Source organism: Pezoporus wallicus, unplaced genomic scaffold, assembly GCF_028554395.1.
Source record: "Pezoporus wallicus isolate ANWC-B61680 ecotype Strahan unplaced genomic scaffold, APGP_CSIRO_Pwel_v1 contig_8542, whole genome shotgun sequence".
Lineage (NCBI taxonomy): Eukaryota > Metazoa > Chordata > Aves > Psittaciformes > Psittacidae > Pezoporus > Pezoporus wallicus.
The window spans coordinates 4,374,652-4,390,535 of NW_026640148.1; the positions used below are offsets into that span (position 1 = coordinate 4,374,652).

The 15,884-nt window shown below is 47.4% G+C and overlaps 1 protein-coding gene across 2 annotated transcripts; it reads left to right on the forward strand.

Annotated features, from left to right (window-relative positions):
• Positions 1-265: 265 nt before the first annotated feature.
• Positions 266-15,525, forward strand: WNT5A (Wnt family member 5A). 2 transcript variants are annotated; one of them, XM_057417701.1, is made up of 5 exons: positions 266-1,228; positions 4,471-4,604; positions 5,791-6,056; positions 10,830-11,122; positions 12,652-15,525. In XM_057417701.1, exons 1-5 carry the CDS (start codon positions 1,223-1,225, stop codon positions 13,108-13,110), a joined length of 1,158 nt encoding a protein of 385 aa, XP_057273684.1. In that variant the 5' UTR covers positions 266-1,222; the 3' UTR covers positions 13,111-15,525. The 2 variants fall into 2 exon arrangements, with proteins under 2 accessions (XP_057273684.1, XP_057273685.1); XM_057417702.1 differs by lacking the exon at positions 266-1,228 and adding an exon at positions 3,822-4,089.
• Positions 15,526-15,884: the final 359 nt, after the last annotated feature.

Consider the following 15,884-nt stretch of genomic DNA (forward strand, 5'->3'; position numbering starts at 1 on the left):
CCGGGTCCCAAAGAACGCGCAGCGGCTGCGGAGCCCGTCCGCCCCCCCCACCCGCCACGGGGCTACACCGGGGTCCCGCTCGCTGCCGTACAGCTTTAAAATGCAGCCCAGCCTGCAATAGGTCGGCTTCGGGCGCATGCGCTGCGGAGAAAGTTTTTCAGCTGCCGTTGGCTCTGCAACTTTTTTTTTTTTCCCCTTTTTCTTCTTTTTTTTTTTCCTCGGTAACAGTTTTAAGCAGCGGTGGAGAGGAGCGGGGGAGAGGCAGGGGCAGAGCTCCGAGGAGGACGGGTCCGCTGCGGCGCGACGCCGTCTACTCCGGCTTGCTGTCCCGCGCGTAACTTGCTCTTCGGCGCTGGGCGCCTTCGCCAGCGATGGATTGGGGGAGCTGCAGCTCCTGAAGCCCCGGACTTCTCCCCTCCCCCTGCCCCTGCTCGCCTTGCAGGATCAGTCGCCCCCTAAGACAGACACACGCGTGCACAAGGCCCCCCCTCCCCCTTCCCCGGTCGTGCAGAAACTTCTTTTTCTGTTGGGCTTTTTCTTCTGTGTGTAAAATGGAGGGAGCCAGTCCCAGGATGGCTCTGCAGCCGCGGACGCCCGGCTCCGCGCCGCCCAGCCTGTAGGCAAGTGAAGGGGGACGGGCAGGGGGAGAGCCCTGCGCCCGCTCGGCTCCTCTCGTCCCCCGCGCCCAACCGCGGAGAGGCCGCGCCGGCGGTCCGAGCGCTGCCGGGAGCCGAGTGGGAGCGCGGGGAGCCCCGCGGCGGCACCACCTGGGCTGGTGGGACGGATCATCGCCCGCGGCGCTTTCGCTGCCGCTTGTGAAGATTTTTATTTGCTTCCGCACAATCACGCCCACGGGCGCTGTGTGCGTGTCTTGGGTTGGCTTTTTTTTTTTTTTCCCTGGGTTTTTTTTTTTCGCCTCCTTCTTCTGGTGGTGGAAAGCCCTAATTACTGTGATTGCTGATGGACCTTGGAAAGAAGGCTACACTGGTGCCCCGCTCCGCAGTCGGACACGCTCAGCCTGAGCCGGACAGAGCGACCGCTCGCCCGTCGCCCCCCGGCAGCCCCGCGGGCCCCCGCGCTCCCCCGGCAGCCGCCGCCGCCGCCCGCTGCCCGGGAGGATACCGCTCGGCTCCTGCGATCCAGGATTTTATTTTCGCCTCGCCCTTTCCCCTCCTGCTCTACTTGGATTACTTGGCTGCTCTCGCTCGGTGATCCCGCGGCAATGGAGGTGAGTCCGCGCTGGGCACGGGTGCTCAGCGCTGCGGGGCGCTATCGCCGTGGGCGCTCAGGGTGGGCTGCCCCTCCGCGGGGCGCGGCCCTGCGCGGTCGCTGGTCCCGGGCCGCCCTCTCCTCTCCGGGCTGCCGCTGGGTGCTCCCACCTCTCCGCTCTCACCCGCTACGGAGAGCGCTGCTCCCCGCTTGAAAAAAAAACTTTTATTTCCTTTTTCCCTGCGCTTTGCGACCCCCCCTCACCCCCCCCAACCCCCGAAGAGAGGCCGCCCGCCGCAGGGACACTTGCTGGGCTCGCTCTGCCCGCCGCGTCCCGGTGCATCTTTCTGGCAGCGGCTCCTCACGGGAGTTTAAAGACAACTTCCCAAACTTTCCCGAGGAGGATTGCTATGGAGGAGTTCGGCGTCGGCGCTAATGGTGGCCTGTACCTTTAAGGAGAGCTGGCTGGGGGCCAGCGGAGGACCTGGAGTCAGATCCCCCCCCATCCCCGTCCTTTTTAATTTTATTCTAAGTTTCTGGAGATTATCACTCTGCATCTGCAGAGGGTCCCGCCTGGGTCAGCGAGGAGGAGCGCTGTCCTTGGGGTCCCCCTTGGCGCTGCGAAGACTCCATGTTGGAAAGGCTGTTGGCTTTTCGTTGTTTGTTTGTTTGTTTTTAATTGGCAATTGTATACTAAATCGGTTGCGCTCGGCGGGTCACTGAGAGTTCAGCTGGGCCGAGGAGCGAGGCTCTTCTCCCGCCCGAGCTGGCGTGGAGGGGGAAGGACGGAGGTGCGCCCTGGCCCCCCCCCCGGGATTCCCCTGCTGTCTCTCCGGTGGGAGAGAGCCGGGCTGGGGGACCCAGCGGGTGCCTTTCTCTGCAAACGTGAAACCTGGGCTCCGCCCGTCCCAGATGGATGTAAAGCCGCAGCGGGAAGCCGGGGCCGGCCGGGGAGTTCACCGCGGAGCCGCGCAGCCGCCCGCGGAGGCCGCCGCGGTTTACAGCCCCCCGGAGCCGGAGCTCTGGATGCCGCCTTCCCGCAGGTAGTGCTTCTAGAAAACCAGATGCCTTCGCAGGCTTTCCAGACACCCTGTGTAAAACAGGATCACAGGCGATCCCGCAGCTGCAGGATCTGTAAAAGCGTCCCTTTTCATCTCAGCAAAGAGCGCGGGCTCCGCATGGGGTGCATTAAATACCAAAAACCAATCTCCGCGGCCCTACAAAGTTGAAAACGGTGCCTTACACTCCTGATAGCCAGTGCTGCCGGCGAGACGGTTTGGTTGTGGGTTTTTTTTCTTTTATAGTTTTGTTTTGGTTTTGATGGCAGACTGTCAGCTGCTGCGTGGAGAAGGGAAGGGCTGGAGGGGCTGGGCCCCCATCCGCAGGTGCCTCCTCCCGCCGCGCCACGCAGCGCTGTGGCAGGAGGACGAGGAGGGCGATAACAGCGGTGATGAAGGGCGGGAGGTGCCGTCGGAGGGGCAGCAGCCGCCCCGTCTCCGCCGCCTCCCGGCGCTGCGGCGGCCAAGGCTGCCCCCTGTTGGGAGCGGTGCGGCACAGCTCCCCGGGGGCTTCAGGACCGTGGCTCGGGCCGGATGCAGCACTGGCGACTGCCAGTCCCGGGGGGACAGCCGGGCCCTTTGAACGGGGCAGGGGGCTTTGCCCCCGCCGTCCGGGTCTTGCAGCGGGGGCACCGCTGCCCTCCTCGCCGTGCCCCGGCAACCGGCTTATTCCGCGCCCGGCGAGCCCCGGTCATCCACCCCGCCGGGGCAGCTTGGCGGCTGCACGTCTGTTGGTGTCCCGCTTGAGCACCATTGTGTCCCTCCTCAGGGCTCGGGCAGTTCCGCGACATTTCTTTATTAATGTTGTTATTATTTTTAAGAATTAACAGATTAAAGAAAAGCCCCAGAACTTTGGCTTTTGTGTGCCCCAGCGAGCTCCTCGCACTCCTTGCTTTGCCTCGTCCCTAGCTAAATATGCCCTCTGCTTTCGCACCTTTCCCGGGATTGCTCCCGTCGATAGCGGACGGGATCGTTCTGCTGTGGGAGACCGGCTCTACTCACGCCCCCCAGCACCGAGGACTTGGGGACCCCCCGGGCAGGAGGTGTTGGACCCGCAGGAAGTGGCCAGGGGCGAGCGGAGGCTTAGCCCCGGCACGGTGGCAGGAACCTTAGTCTGAGTGACCGCGGCTTCTCTGCGTGTATCCCGGCAGGTTCCTTGTCAGCCCTGCTCGCCGTCGCGGCGCTGCGATCGGCCTCTCCTCCCGACCCTTCGCAAACAGAAATAAATTGGAATTAAGAGCACCTTCAATTCATCAGTGAGGACTTTTTGAGAATGAATAGGGAGCCCCCAAGTGTCGAAACGTCTTTTTTTTTTTTTCTTTTTTTTTTTTTTCTTTCCCTCCTTCGAGGGGAGGGGAAATAAAAAACAGTGAATGGCACTGGTTAGCGCGTTAGAGTCCCGTGTGAGGACGCAGGCGGTGATCGCGGGACCTGTCGGGGGAAGCGTTTGACTTCCAAGGAGGCAGCCTGGTTCTTGCAGGGGTCGGGTCTGAACGCGGAGCCGGCCCTGTAGCTCCTGATACCTCCCCGGGCCGGTACCGGGCCCTGGGGGCTGTCGCCGCGGCGCCAGAGCGGAGCTCGGGGCTGCCTCGGTGATCGCGGAGAGCGGGCGGCTGCAGCGAGATGCTTTAGGGGGCAGAGGGGGAGGGCGACGACCGTGCGAGAGCCGGCTGGCCCCCCCGGAGCCCCCTGCGGTACCGACCCCTCTTGGCACCGGCATCTCCCGCGTCCGCTCGAGCTCGCGTTACCAATCCGAAGGCACCTTAGCTGGCCGGGAGCGTTTCGTGTCGACGGCGCTGGCTCCGGAGCGGGGAGCGATGGGGTAATGCCCGTCCCGTGGCCCGCGGGTCGCCTATAACCCCGGGTAGGGGGGATGGCCGGGCGGGGAGCGGGGTCTCCCGTGTCCGGAGCAGCGGCCCCGTCCCGTCCGGCAGTTGGCGGGGAGCAGCGGGGCCTCGGTACAGACGGGCGCGGATCGGTGCTGTGGCCGCCCCGGGAAGGCGGTGTCGGGGTTGGGGGTGGGTTCTGCCCGGTGGAGCGGGAGCCGCGACGTGCGCCTGGCCCCAGAGCATCGGCGGGGAGAGAGGCAGGCGAGTCAGAGTCACGTTAAAAGGGGCACGGGTACTTCCGTTGTTTAAACTTGAATGCTCGAAAATAGTCTGAGAAGCAATAAACAATCTGATCCTTTCTCTCCCCCTTCTAGAAATCCACTGCAGTATTAATCCAAGGAGGTGCTTTGGGGACAGTTGGCAGTACAATGGCTTCTCAGTACCTCGTAGTGGCTCTGGCCATTTTCTCTTCTTTTACCCAGGTTGTAATAGAAGCCAGCTCTTGGTGGTAAGCATCTTGTGTCGACTTGATTTTAAGAGGGGGTGTGAAGATTTGGTTGATTAAATATCTATTTACTTCTTATGTATGTACTTCATTTCAGAGGGAGTACCACATGAACGAGACAGCAGGGGAGTAATGTTCTAGTTGTAATACGTTGTGTAGTAAAACGAACGGGTCTCTCTCATAGTGTAAATGTTCAACATCTTGTGTTGTAAAATTCAGTTTTTAGAAAGTTGTACAGTAGATTCTCTGTGGATTTGATCATCCTTAAATGACTAGAATTGCCTCTCTTAAGAGTCATCTTGACTCCCTTAGATTAGAAATTTTGCTTATATAAGCAAGAATGCTGATTTACAAGTATAGAATCATAGAATAGTTTGGGTAGTAAAAACTTTTGTTAAAGTTTCGGTTTGAGCTTTCCTGTAACATCAATGTTTATAAGTGTATTTTGTTACAAAGAAACATTTAAATTTGTGCTTTGGCAAATTAGCTGTCTGTATGGTGTACGATGTTGGGAGTTCTTTAAATGGGTGTTTCTCTGCTGCTTCAAATGATCCTTTTTGGGTTAATGTTCCCTTTTTAATTGAAATATATGATGTGAAGAGCACTTTAAGAACAAAGAAAACAAAGTTGATTTTTGTTTACAGTGAATATACTTGACGTTGTGTTTTTGTGTGTGGTTCAGAGGAAGCTAGGAGTAGTCTGTAGCAAGTTTCAAACTTCTGGCTTGTTAAAGGTTTCCCTGATTCTTTATAATAGGACAAATTGAAAAATCCAAACTTAAATCTAAAATGCATGTTAAAAGAAGTTGGGGTTTGGGGGGCTTTTTTGGTTTTGTTTTATTTATTTTACCGACCTTGCAGTTGTTGGGAACTTCTGTTATTTTTACTACGTCCTTTTAAGTTGGTGAAGGACTGTCTAGATGCAAGTCTTCTGAGTCTGCATCTTACTTCAGTCTCTGATGTACTGTGATAACCACATGGCTGGGAACTAATAACTTCTGAACTGTCTTTTAAACAAAAGTTTCATATATAAGTATGCTTTTTACTTTGTTTTGGTTTTTCTCACTTGTTAGCAAAACCAGGAGTTGTATACTCATGTATAAGATATAGTTCTGTTTGGGATATATAGACTTTTTTTTTTCTTCATTTTTGAATCTTCTCTTTATTAATCCGAATCTTTCTTTATGCAGGTCTTTAGGGATGAACCCTATGAACCCCATGAACCCTGTTCAGATGTCAGAGGTATATATAATAGGAGCCCAGCCACTGTGTAGCCAGCTAGCAGGGCTTTCCCAAGGACAGAAGAAACTCTGCCAATTGTATCAGGACCATATGCAGTTCATTGGAGAGGGTGCAAAGACGGGCATTAAGGAGTGCCAGTATCAGTTCAGACATAGAAGATGGAATTGCAGCACTGTGGACAACAACTCTGTTTTTGGCAGAGTCATGCAGATAGGTAGGAAGCAACATCTTTATGATTAAACTCTTGTCTAAGGATATGTATGGTACATGCTACATTGCACTTAGATCTCTTGCCAGGTTCTTACTGAGTACTGTATACAATCAAGTGTTTTTAAAAGTTGGCAAAGGAGTTGAATTATTTGTAGCTGGAGGTGATTTCCCACCACTGTCCAGCCGTGTGTCTTGGAAGACAAAGTAGGAATATATATTTGCGTATGGGAATAAAGGAGAAAGGAAAACGCATCTCTGAACTCTCCTTTTAGAAAACCTGAGACAAAATGAAGGCAACCTGAGAGAATGAAAAGCAGCAGTGTCTTGTAAAATTAAAGATGTCCACGTCTAGTTGCAAAGTTAGCGGCTCCATGATAAATTGCTCTTGGTCTGGAGGTTAACTGAAAATTGCTGTGCTCTCTGTTAGTGTTTATAAGCAATTTCTTCTTGTTTTTTTTTGATAGAAGATTTGGTAGCTTTTTTTCCTTTTTGAGAAAGGTAGGTTTATGTTAAGATAATGTTAGCAGGGTAGTTTTTATGAAAACAGTTCTAGCAGGACAAAACGTGTGATTGTAACTTGCCTTTAATGTAATCACATTGCTGGTAAGAGAGACAGATTCCTGTTTAACATCTTACCACAATTTGATGGGCACCCAACTCCTTCCCTATCAGATATTCTTTGAAATGTGCTTTCCCAGTGCTCATGTGTTGCCTGCCTTTCCTGTCACATCTTATTTTAAAGTCCTTGGCAAAATTTTAACCAGTGCTGTTGAACTGGGTCCATGGTGAAACCTTCCCCTGACTTTCCCAGTCAGATTCCTGATTGTGTTTAAGCAACTAGGAAACGCCTATGTTTATGGTTGAAAGTTATGATTTTTTTATGTAGTAATCAATACACTGAGAAACTCAGCAGTGCTTTTTAGTTGGAAAGGTAAAGCTTTTATATCCATGTTTTTCTGTCCTGCTTTAACAAAATAAAGTTTTAAAATCAGACTCAAGTCAGGTTTATCTGTAAATGGGCTAACTCTGGTTAAGGTTTAAGGAATGCATCAATTCACATTTGGGCTCAGTTTTTGTTAAAAGAAGTTTTTATTTGTAGATAGACAAATGGAAAAAAATCTATTGCGTCAAAGTACCTAATTGGAACAGCTGATTTTGGATAAACAACCTTCCCTAAGATTTTTACAAGCACAGTATTAACCCCCCTCATAGAGTTTGTTTTTTCACCCTACCAGAGCAGAAGTCTAAAAGCACATGAGACATGAAAGAAAGCTTTTTCTGTATGCCTTTCTGTTCTCATAATCTAACAAATGTCAGAAAACCAATCTTTTTAACATTTAGGCCTTCATCCTTTAGTCCTTATTTATTATCCAAGCAACTGAAAATTAGCTCAAGGGGACTGTTGGTATGGAGAAAGGTACAGGATTGGGCTCGCAATTTGTGGTGTCTGTCTCTGGAATAGGAGTTTCTGCCCTTCCCAAGCATGACAGACCTATTTAAAAGTGGTTTCTTTCAAGTTAAATAACTTTGCTGCACCCTTCTGCTGAATAAGACTGTATTAGCCGATGTCTACACAGCAATTCATCATGTAATTAAGGCACTTATTCTAATTGCAGATGGAAGCAAGGTTAATGGCCATATTCAACAGTTAAAGAGCCTAAAGAGTGTATTCACTAAGAACAAGAAAGGTGTTGTGGGTAACAGTTGTATTATTTCATGCTGACCTTTGGTAATGACCAGTTGCTCTTCCTCTGAGTCGAAGGAAAAATGGGTACTTCTAGAGCCTGATTCAGTTTTACTTCAGCCTGCATACCCTGGCTTGTCAGGGACTGCCAGAGACTCCTTACTCTTGCTGACGTGAGAAGGCAGTAGTCAGGTTCTGAATGCACGTTGCTTAGGAGTATTTTGTCATCTGAGTTAAGGAGGCGTCACTGGCTGAGCACAGGAGCGCCTAGGCCAGGCACTGACTGACAGCACAGTAATTACCCCAGTGTATAAATGGACAGTCTTTCTTCCAGGATTTATCCTGCAAGTTAGCTAAAGCTGTACAAATAAACGTAGCATTGGGTTTGGAAACTTGCTCTGTGGCTTATTGAACTGCAAAATTTTAGGGCTTTTGTTCTCTGCTGCTTTCCTTCACTGCTGGTGCCCAGGGCAGCCCATGGTCCTTGCTGCCTTCCCTGCCTTGTGCCATCCCCTGGCTTTGGGGCCAGCCCAGGGCTGGCTGCACTTAGGCTTTGCAAATACCTAAGTGCTAACATACAATAAAATAACGATCCTCCCCCAGCAGCTCAGTATAGTTGGGGTCCAGTTTATTCATGCCTGCTGCCTCATATTGAATGCTTTTAAAATACAAGACAAAGAGCATTTTGTATCTTATGTTCAGGTATATATATATAAAAAATTGTTCTGTTCTTGCAGACTTACACATATCAAGTGTAAAGGGCAGGTCCTTGCTCTGTGGGTGGCTTCTCACAGTGTGTGTATATTGAACAGTTCCATTTCAATGTTTTATATATATGGGAGAGAGGGGACTCGAGTGTGTTTGGAATGTATGTTTCCTTGCCATGGCTACAATAGAGAGAAATGTTGGACTGTGGGAAAAGACAGATACGTTTGACAGTGAAGGAAAGCACAGTTGTGCCTAAAGATTTAAAACAAAAATCAGAGTAACTCATCGCGTGGAACCATCACTCTTAATGTGTTTCTGGGGTCGATGACTTGAGGCCATGTTGGCTTGCAAGCTGTGGGGGCTTGAAATCTACTTCAGCAGCTGATGCTATTTTATAGTTTGCCTAAATGTTCAAGGAGGAAACCTGGGGGGGCAACTACCTGTTCTGTACCCCAGCCTTTCCTTCTTCTTCCCACTTAGAGTAGGTTCTTTAAAGTATGCTCAAGGATAATAATGAAAACTAGTAAAAAAAAAAGTCAGTTTTATGAGTTCAAATCCTGCAATAAACGGTGTAGTTAGCCATGTGAAAGCATGAGCTAACTAAACATGAAAAAGAATAAAACAGAGCGGAAGAGGCGAGTCCTGTGGTCCGAAGCAGACCACGTTTCTTTCCTCTCAATCTAGTGGAAATTTTGCTGAAGGATTTAATCCAAAAATGTGTGTTACAGAGCAAATGGGAGCATTAAAATCTGTATGAGGTTCCCCTGTTACAGTTTCAGTGAATGCAAGGCATAAGTCACTGTATAAAGCCAAATCTTTTTTAACTGAAAAGGCTATTCATGTAACCCTTTATACCCATAATTCATGTAAGTACTTCCATGAGCAGGTGTCTGTGAGGATTGTAAGTAAAGGACCAAAGTGCTTCTCATCTTCCTTAAATCTGATGGAAAGATCAACATAAGACTTCTGATTTTGCCCATTGAAAACCAGCATCTATTACTAGAATTAATCCAGTAGATGACAGCTGTTACATTAACAAAGCTGCTCTGAGCGTGGTGTCATCTTGATGTTGAGTGTGGACCAGACTGACAATTATTTGTGTTCCAGAAGTGCTTAAAAGTTCCTGTTCAGATTTGACCTGTTATGGTAGGTCATGTACAAAGAGTTTCTGCCTCAAAATGTTGCTGCCTAAATAGATGTGACATGTCCAAAATGGAACCTCTTAAGGCCCAAATTTTATACGGGTCCATGCTGTTCCCTAAGAAAAATCTTGTAAAATCAAGATTAAAAACTAGCTTGATCTATTGATTGGACTAAAGATAGGAATAAAGCTTAACTTGTATAATTTAAAAAAAAAGAAATATTTAGTCTGTTCTCCATCATTCTGGGAATCTTGGAAAAGACCCAGTGGGATGCTGTCTCTTAAGATGAAAAACAAACTTCAGGTGAGCTCTCTGGTGCAAGTTTTGTGTTTTGTTTTTTGCTTCTGTGAAAGCTTTTCTAGTTGTAGTCAGAACTTGTAGCACCCTTGGAAAAGCAATAGGGGAAGTTGGGCCCTGAATGAAGGTGGGATTAGGTTTTGTCAAGAGGATGGTACGTGGCCATGTCTTATGCTGTGGGTATTGTAACATTTTCTTCTGAAAGTTTGAAACTCAAGGTTTTCAATTTCCATTTAAGGGCACCAGATGCAGGGGAAAACCTTCAAGGCTGCCTCGTGCCAAGGTTTTTTCCTTCCCTGTAATTTGTAAAGATGATTGCCCATGGACTCACTTGCCATATTCACATGTGCTGGAATGGTGGATACTAAGCAGCACAGGTTGTTGTTAGTTTTAAATAGCCTCCTACAGAAGTGCCTGGCTTATGTGTAGGGTGGAAAGTTACGTGTTCTTCTGCTATGCATTTCCTTTGATACCAGGAGGCTTTGTAAAATGCTATAACTTTAAATAAATTGGAACAAGTGGGTGAAGTGCATAAATCATGTTTGAGAAGTAGTAATTTAAGAACCAGACTTTTAAAAGTTGTATTTAACATCTCTTTTTTTCTGAAAGACAGAGTCTGTTTCCCTTTCTGCCCCTCACACGCAGGCACCGTTGCTTCAGCCCAGCTGGCATTGTGCTCCAGACCCAATTCACCTCCTTCCTCCCTGCTCCGTCATCCAACCATGAATGAGAAGCGACTCCTGCTCTTCACAAACACCTTGTGTGCTGTGGTGGATTGGTTTCATTTGGTTTTTAGACCTTTTGAGGAACGCGGTTCAGGGTTACTCTACCTTTCAATAGGCAGATGAATTTTGGTGGCTCCTGTTCAGCCTTCACCCTCACGGCTCAGCAGCAGGCAGGGAGTGAGTGGTAGGCTCTCCCCTAACGCCGCTGTCTTTCTGTGCAGGCAGCCGGGAGACGGCGTTCACCTACGCGGTGAGCGCAGCTGGGGTGGTCAACGCCATGAGCCGTGCCTGCCGGGAGGGTGAGCTCTCCTCCTGCGGCTGCAGCCGAGCAGCGCGGCCCAAGGACTTGCCCCGGGACTGGCTTTGGGGCGGCTGCGGGGATAACATCGAATATGGGTACCGCTTCGCCAAGGAGTTTGTTGATGCCCGGGAGCGCGAGAGGGTTTACCAGAGAGGCTCCTACGAGAGCGCCCGCATCATGATGAACCTGCACAACAACGAGGCCGGGAGAAGAGTAAGTGGCTGTGAAATAGCACCTCCCTCTGCCCCCATCCCTCCTTTCGGGGGAAGATGGCCACCAAGCCTTGTGTCCATTTCAATGCATTAAACCAAGAAAACAGCAAATACAGGGTGTAGGTGGGTGGGGAGTTCATCAATTTGTGTTGTCTGACAGCCCAGTTTCCCTCCCCATGGGTGAGGATTGGGACCAGAGTGTGTTGTGTTTCCCTCTATATTGTTTCACTGAAAGTTCCCTCTTGCTGTGGATTCTCTGAACAGCTTTTCATTGGTTTGTATTTCCAACCAGCGCAGTGTGCGTTGGAAGGAAGAGGGACACACTGGCCTTCCCAGGCTGGAATTGTGCCGCAGAATTGTTCTGAGTTTTTTTATCCCTGCTTTAAAAGGATGTGAAAAGCTCCTCCATACTATTAGAAAACACAGTCTTCTGTGGTTAAACATGTCTTTATGGTTTCTTTAATCTTGAAAATACCTTAAATGAATGGGTGTAAGCTTTCTCTTTTTTTAATAGTCTGAATATGAAGAGCCAAAATCATTATTTGCCTAGAGCTTGAAGTGCCAGAAATAGTCAGCTGGAGACTTTACACTTGTGTTCTAAGGTGAAGAAGGATGAAAGATAATTGAAAATTAATAGTATTTAAATGTGAGAGGAGGATGTCTGAAAGCAATGGACAGGCCAATTTACTATTAGCAAGAAGAAAAATGACACTTTCACAGTTGCTTATGGGGAGGCTTGAACAGTTTTTTCCTTCCTCAGCCTCACCTTTGCAGTGCCCTTTGGCAGCATTGATACTCTGTAACTGCTGGGTGGAAGCTGTCTACAGTATCATCTAATGTGTCAGACCCCAGGATTTTTGTGGCAGCGTCAACACTGGCTTTTATTTCTGTTTGTACAGGGCAAGTGACTGATACTTCCCTGCCAAAGCTTTGTAAAGAGGATATTGCTATGTAGCTCTGTCTCCCACCCATAGGTGTTTGGGGGTTTCTTCTTGGATGAAGTCTCTTTTGCAGAGCAGTATTTGGGATAGGAGGAGGATGCTGAGCCAAGGGTAGACAATCAGCTGCAGCTGAGCCAGAAGCAAGAGGAATCTTAACTCTTTCCCTAATTGCAGCCTTAAACTGGAGATCAATAGAGAGAATAACTCAGAAAATAAAGGGATGTTTTACATTTCTCAATGAAACAGTAAAATCCTTCGCTGGCTTGAGACTGAATTCCTCAAACTTGACTGCAGCCTGACGCTGCTCTCTGGGCTCTGTGTGCTGTGGCTGCTGTCTCTGTGATGGGGAGAGGATGGTGAGAGCACGCCCCTCCTCCTCCTAGCTAACAGGGTTCGGGGGGTGCACACATGTTGGCTCTCTCACCCTTCCCAGTAGTATATATTGCGGGAGGGAAGAGGATGCTAAGGTGGATATTGTGGAGAGGTGAGAGGGAATGTGACAGAGGGAAAGAAATGAGGGGAATAAATGCATTCACAGCCATGCTAATCTTTCATCATCATTTTTGCTCTCTCTCCCTGGCTTCTCCAGACTGTGTACAACCTGGCTGACGTGGCCTGCAAGTGCCACGGTGTCTCTGGTTCCTGTAGCCTGAAGACCTGTTGGCTGCAGCTTGCCGATTTCCGCAAGGTAGGCGATGCCCTGAAGGAGAAATACGATAGCGCTGCTGCCATGAAACTCAACAGCCGGGGCAAGCTGGTGCAAGTGAACAGCCGCTTCAACGCACCCACCATCCATGACCTGGTCTACATCGATCCCAGCCCTGACTACTGTGTGCGCAATGAGAGCACTGGGTCCCTGGGCACCCAGGGCCGCCTTTGCAATAAGACCTCGGAGGGCATGGATGGCTGTGAACTCATGTGCTGCGGCCGGGGGTATGACCAGTTCAAGACGGTGCAGCGAGAGCGCTGCCACTGCAAGTTCCACTGGTGCTGCTATGTGAAATGCAAGTTGTGCACAGAGATTGTGGACCAATTTGTGTGCAAATAGGGGACAGACGAGGTGGAAGGAACTGCAGCTACCTGCCAGCAAGGGGTGCAGGCCCCTCTCCCTTTCTACAGGACTATCTCCAATTTATTTATAGAGTCCAATGAGTTGTCGTCTTCTTTTAAAAAAAAATTAAAAAAAAAAAAAGAAAAAAGAGAAAAAAAAAAAGGCAGGGGGAAGGAAAAAAGAAAAAATATAAAGGTTGCAAAGAGAAGTGCCTGGAAACCCTCTCTGCATCCATCCCAGAACTGTGTGTGGCTTATATTTTTGGCAATAATGGGGAAGAACGTGAGAATATTTATTTTACAAAGTAAAAAAAAAACAAAAACAAAACAAACTTTTCTTAAAAAACACTAGAGTAGTTTGAGGGGAAAATCCAACATATCCCCATTTAGTCCCGTGGGACGTAATACATGTGCAGTAGCAGAGCAACCATGTAATGTGCTTGGGATGTTAGAACAATACTTACGGATGTGAGGAATACACAGAGCTGTCCATGACTTCTAGTTTCAGACACTAGAAGTTATCAGAATAGGGCATATAAAGCTGTTAAGTACATTTAGGGCTCTGTAAATAAGGGGGTATATTCATCACAAAGTACGTTGTCAGTTGCATATCTGAATGTGCCCACTTGAATATGCAATGTCATCGAAGGGTAAAGAGCAAAGGATCATAGAGGCTTCAACTGCGCTATTCCTGAGTCACCATGTCTGGTTCCAGAACCTAACAAGACCAAAAAAAAAGAGGAAAAAAAATCTGCCTTGATGAATAATGAAGATATTCTTCCAGGCAGGATTTGGCCTTATTAGCTAATTGTGACGTTCAAGTGTCTCATCTTACAGAGCAGTGCTTCACTCCTGCTGAGGGTTTAGAGAGCCAAGATGCAGACTGCATGGGGCACTGTGGCCGGACGGAGGGGAGCTGCAATGCTTGCAAGCAGTTTTTGGTCTCCCAGCTTGGAAAGCCCATAGAAAACAGAATTCCCCAAATTTGAAAATGCCTTAAAAATGGTGTAATAGCTGGCTGTCTTTCAAAACACAGCTTGACAAATAACTCCTCTAATTTTATGTGAGAAAATAAATCATTAGATATCCACTCTTGGAATGATTGATTTTTATATATTTTTTTCGCAGATTTTGGGAACACTTTCACTCAAGGAGACAATAGTTTCATATTTAATAACATTAACTGACTATTATAGTTCAATGAAATGTTGCAGCAATACCAAATTTATCATCCTATGTCTTTAATACACATGCTTTAGATAATATATTGCAGATATACACTACAACTGTTCAGACTATACTTGAGCAGTTACATATATATGGGAGAACTGTGGTCTGCTGGTGTCTGATATTTCAAAGCTTTTTGTACATATATATTTTAATGATTTAAGAAATAATAAAATGTCTAAATTGCAGGGGCGGTTCATCCCCCATTCTGTTTTTCGGTTCTCTTAAGTTTACTAGATTGATTCTAACCTTTCGGTGTTTCTATTTTTAAGCTTCAAAGCTTTTATCATTCAAAAGTTTTAAGGATAGTCACAGAGAATTAAGCCTCTTCCCAGCTTCACGACTGTCTTGGGCAGTTGGTAGAGGCAGCACCCTGCACTTGAATTGATACTGGGCTGGAGATCACTTCGATTCCAGTCTCACATTTAAGGGCATTATTGATTGTTGCTGAAAGGAGACACCTTCCAACTTCAAAATGTGCTGCATGTGGCCCTTGCTTTTCAGTTTTTGAAATGGAAATTGTTGTTTGTCGAATAATATGCGTTCCCCCAATACTGTGTAGTTATACAGGATTTCATCATTGGTTCAGATGCCTCTTTCCAACTTGCTCCCATCCAACAAGTTAAAGAAAACAGTTTTTCAAATACCAAGTGAGGAAAATCTTTCACTTTAGCCTAGTTGTACTAAAGCCTTGACTTTTCACAAGCCTTTAAGCTGTATCATTAAGTTCATCTTGATCATTTATCAGCTTCTTAAATGGCGCTTTATTGCTCTTAATTTATTGTACAAGGACATATTTACCCCTCATCTTCAGATGTTTGCAAAGAATATCTTTAAGATAAATAAATAAAGCACTAATTCATTGAATATGTCACTTTGGTTTTTATTGTACAAAAACCATGATCATTTTTTCATTCATTTGGTGAATCACCTCATGTTCTTTTTTAGTGACTTTGGTCTGAGCAGAACTGAATCTCGTGATCCCAGCTATTAAAACACTATTTAATGTAAAATATTTTACTTGTCATTCAGATATGTAAATCTCCTATGTCCTTTTCTCTGTTCTGTACATTTAATGTACATATTTCTGTCTTGAGTGATTTGTATATTTCACTGGTTTAAAAAAAAAAAAGAAAGGATTATGCCATAATGGAAGATAGACTATAAAAATAAAACTTTGGTTGTATATTGGGAAGTGGTTTTAATTATCTTTCAGATAAGGGTTTGTTAAAACGACGAACAGAGTTGGTTTCTTAAATGTACTACGTTGTAAAACAGGGAAGTGATTGTTCGCCAAGCATACAAGGACATCTTGAAGTTTCATTTCTGCATTAAGAAGGCATACAGATCTAACTACTTCTTACATACAAGGAGAAAAAAAATCCCCAGTCCCAAATCCCTGTGAGTTTGAACTGAAAAAGCATTTTAGAGATGAGTAAGTACTTAATTAGCCATGGATAGGGGCCTGGGTTAATGTTATTTGTGTGCATGTAGCTTCCAGAGCTGTTTGTAGTGATTCTGGGACAGTAGGGCCTGATCCTGTGA

Bases quoted from the DNA above. Each gene is read 5' to 3' on its own strand.
- WNT5A (XM_057417701.1), top strand. The intron at 6,057-10,829 runs GTAGGAAGCAAC...CTTTCTGTGCAG, and splicing joins TGGCAGAGTCATGCAGATAG to GCAGCCGGGAGACGGCGTTC. The intron at 11,123-12,651 runs GTAAGTGGCTGT...TGGCTTCTCCAG, and splicing joins ACAACGAGGCCGGGAGAAGA to ACTGTGTACAACCTGGCTGA.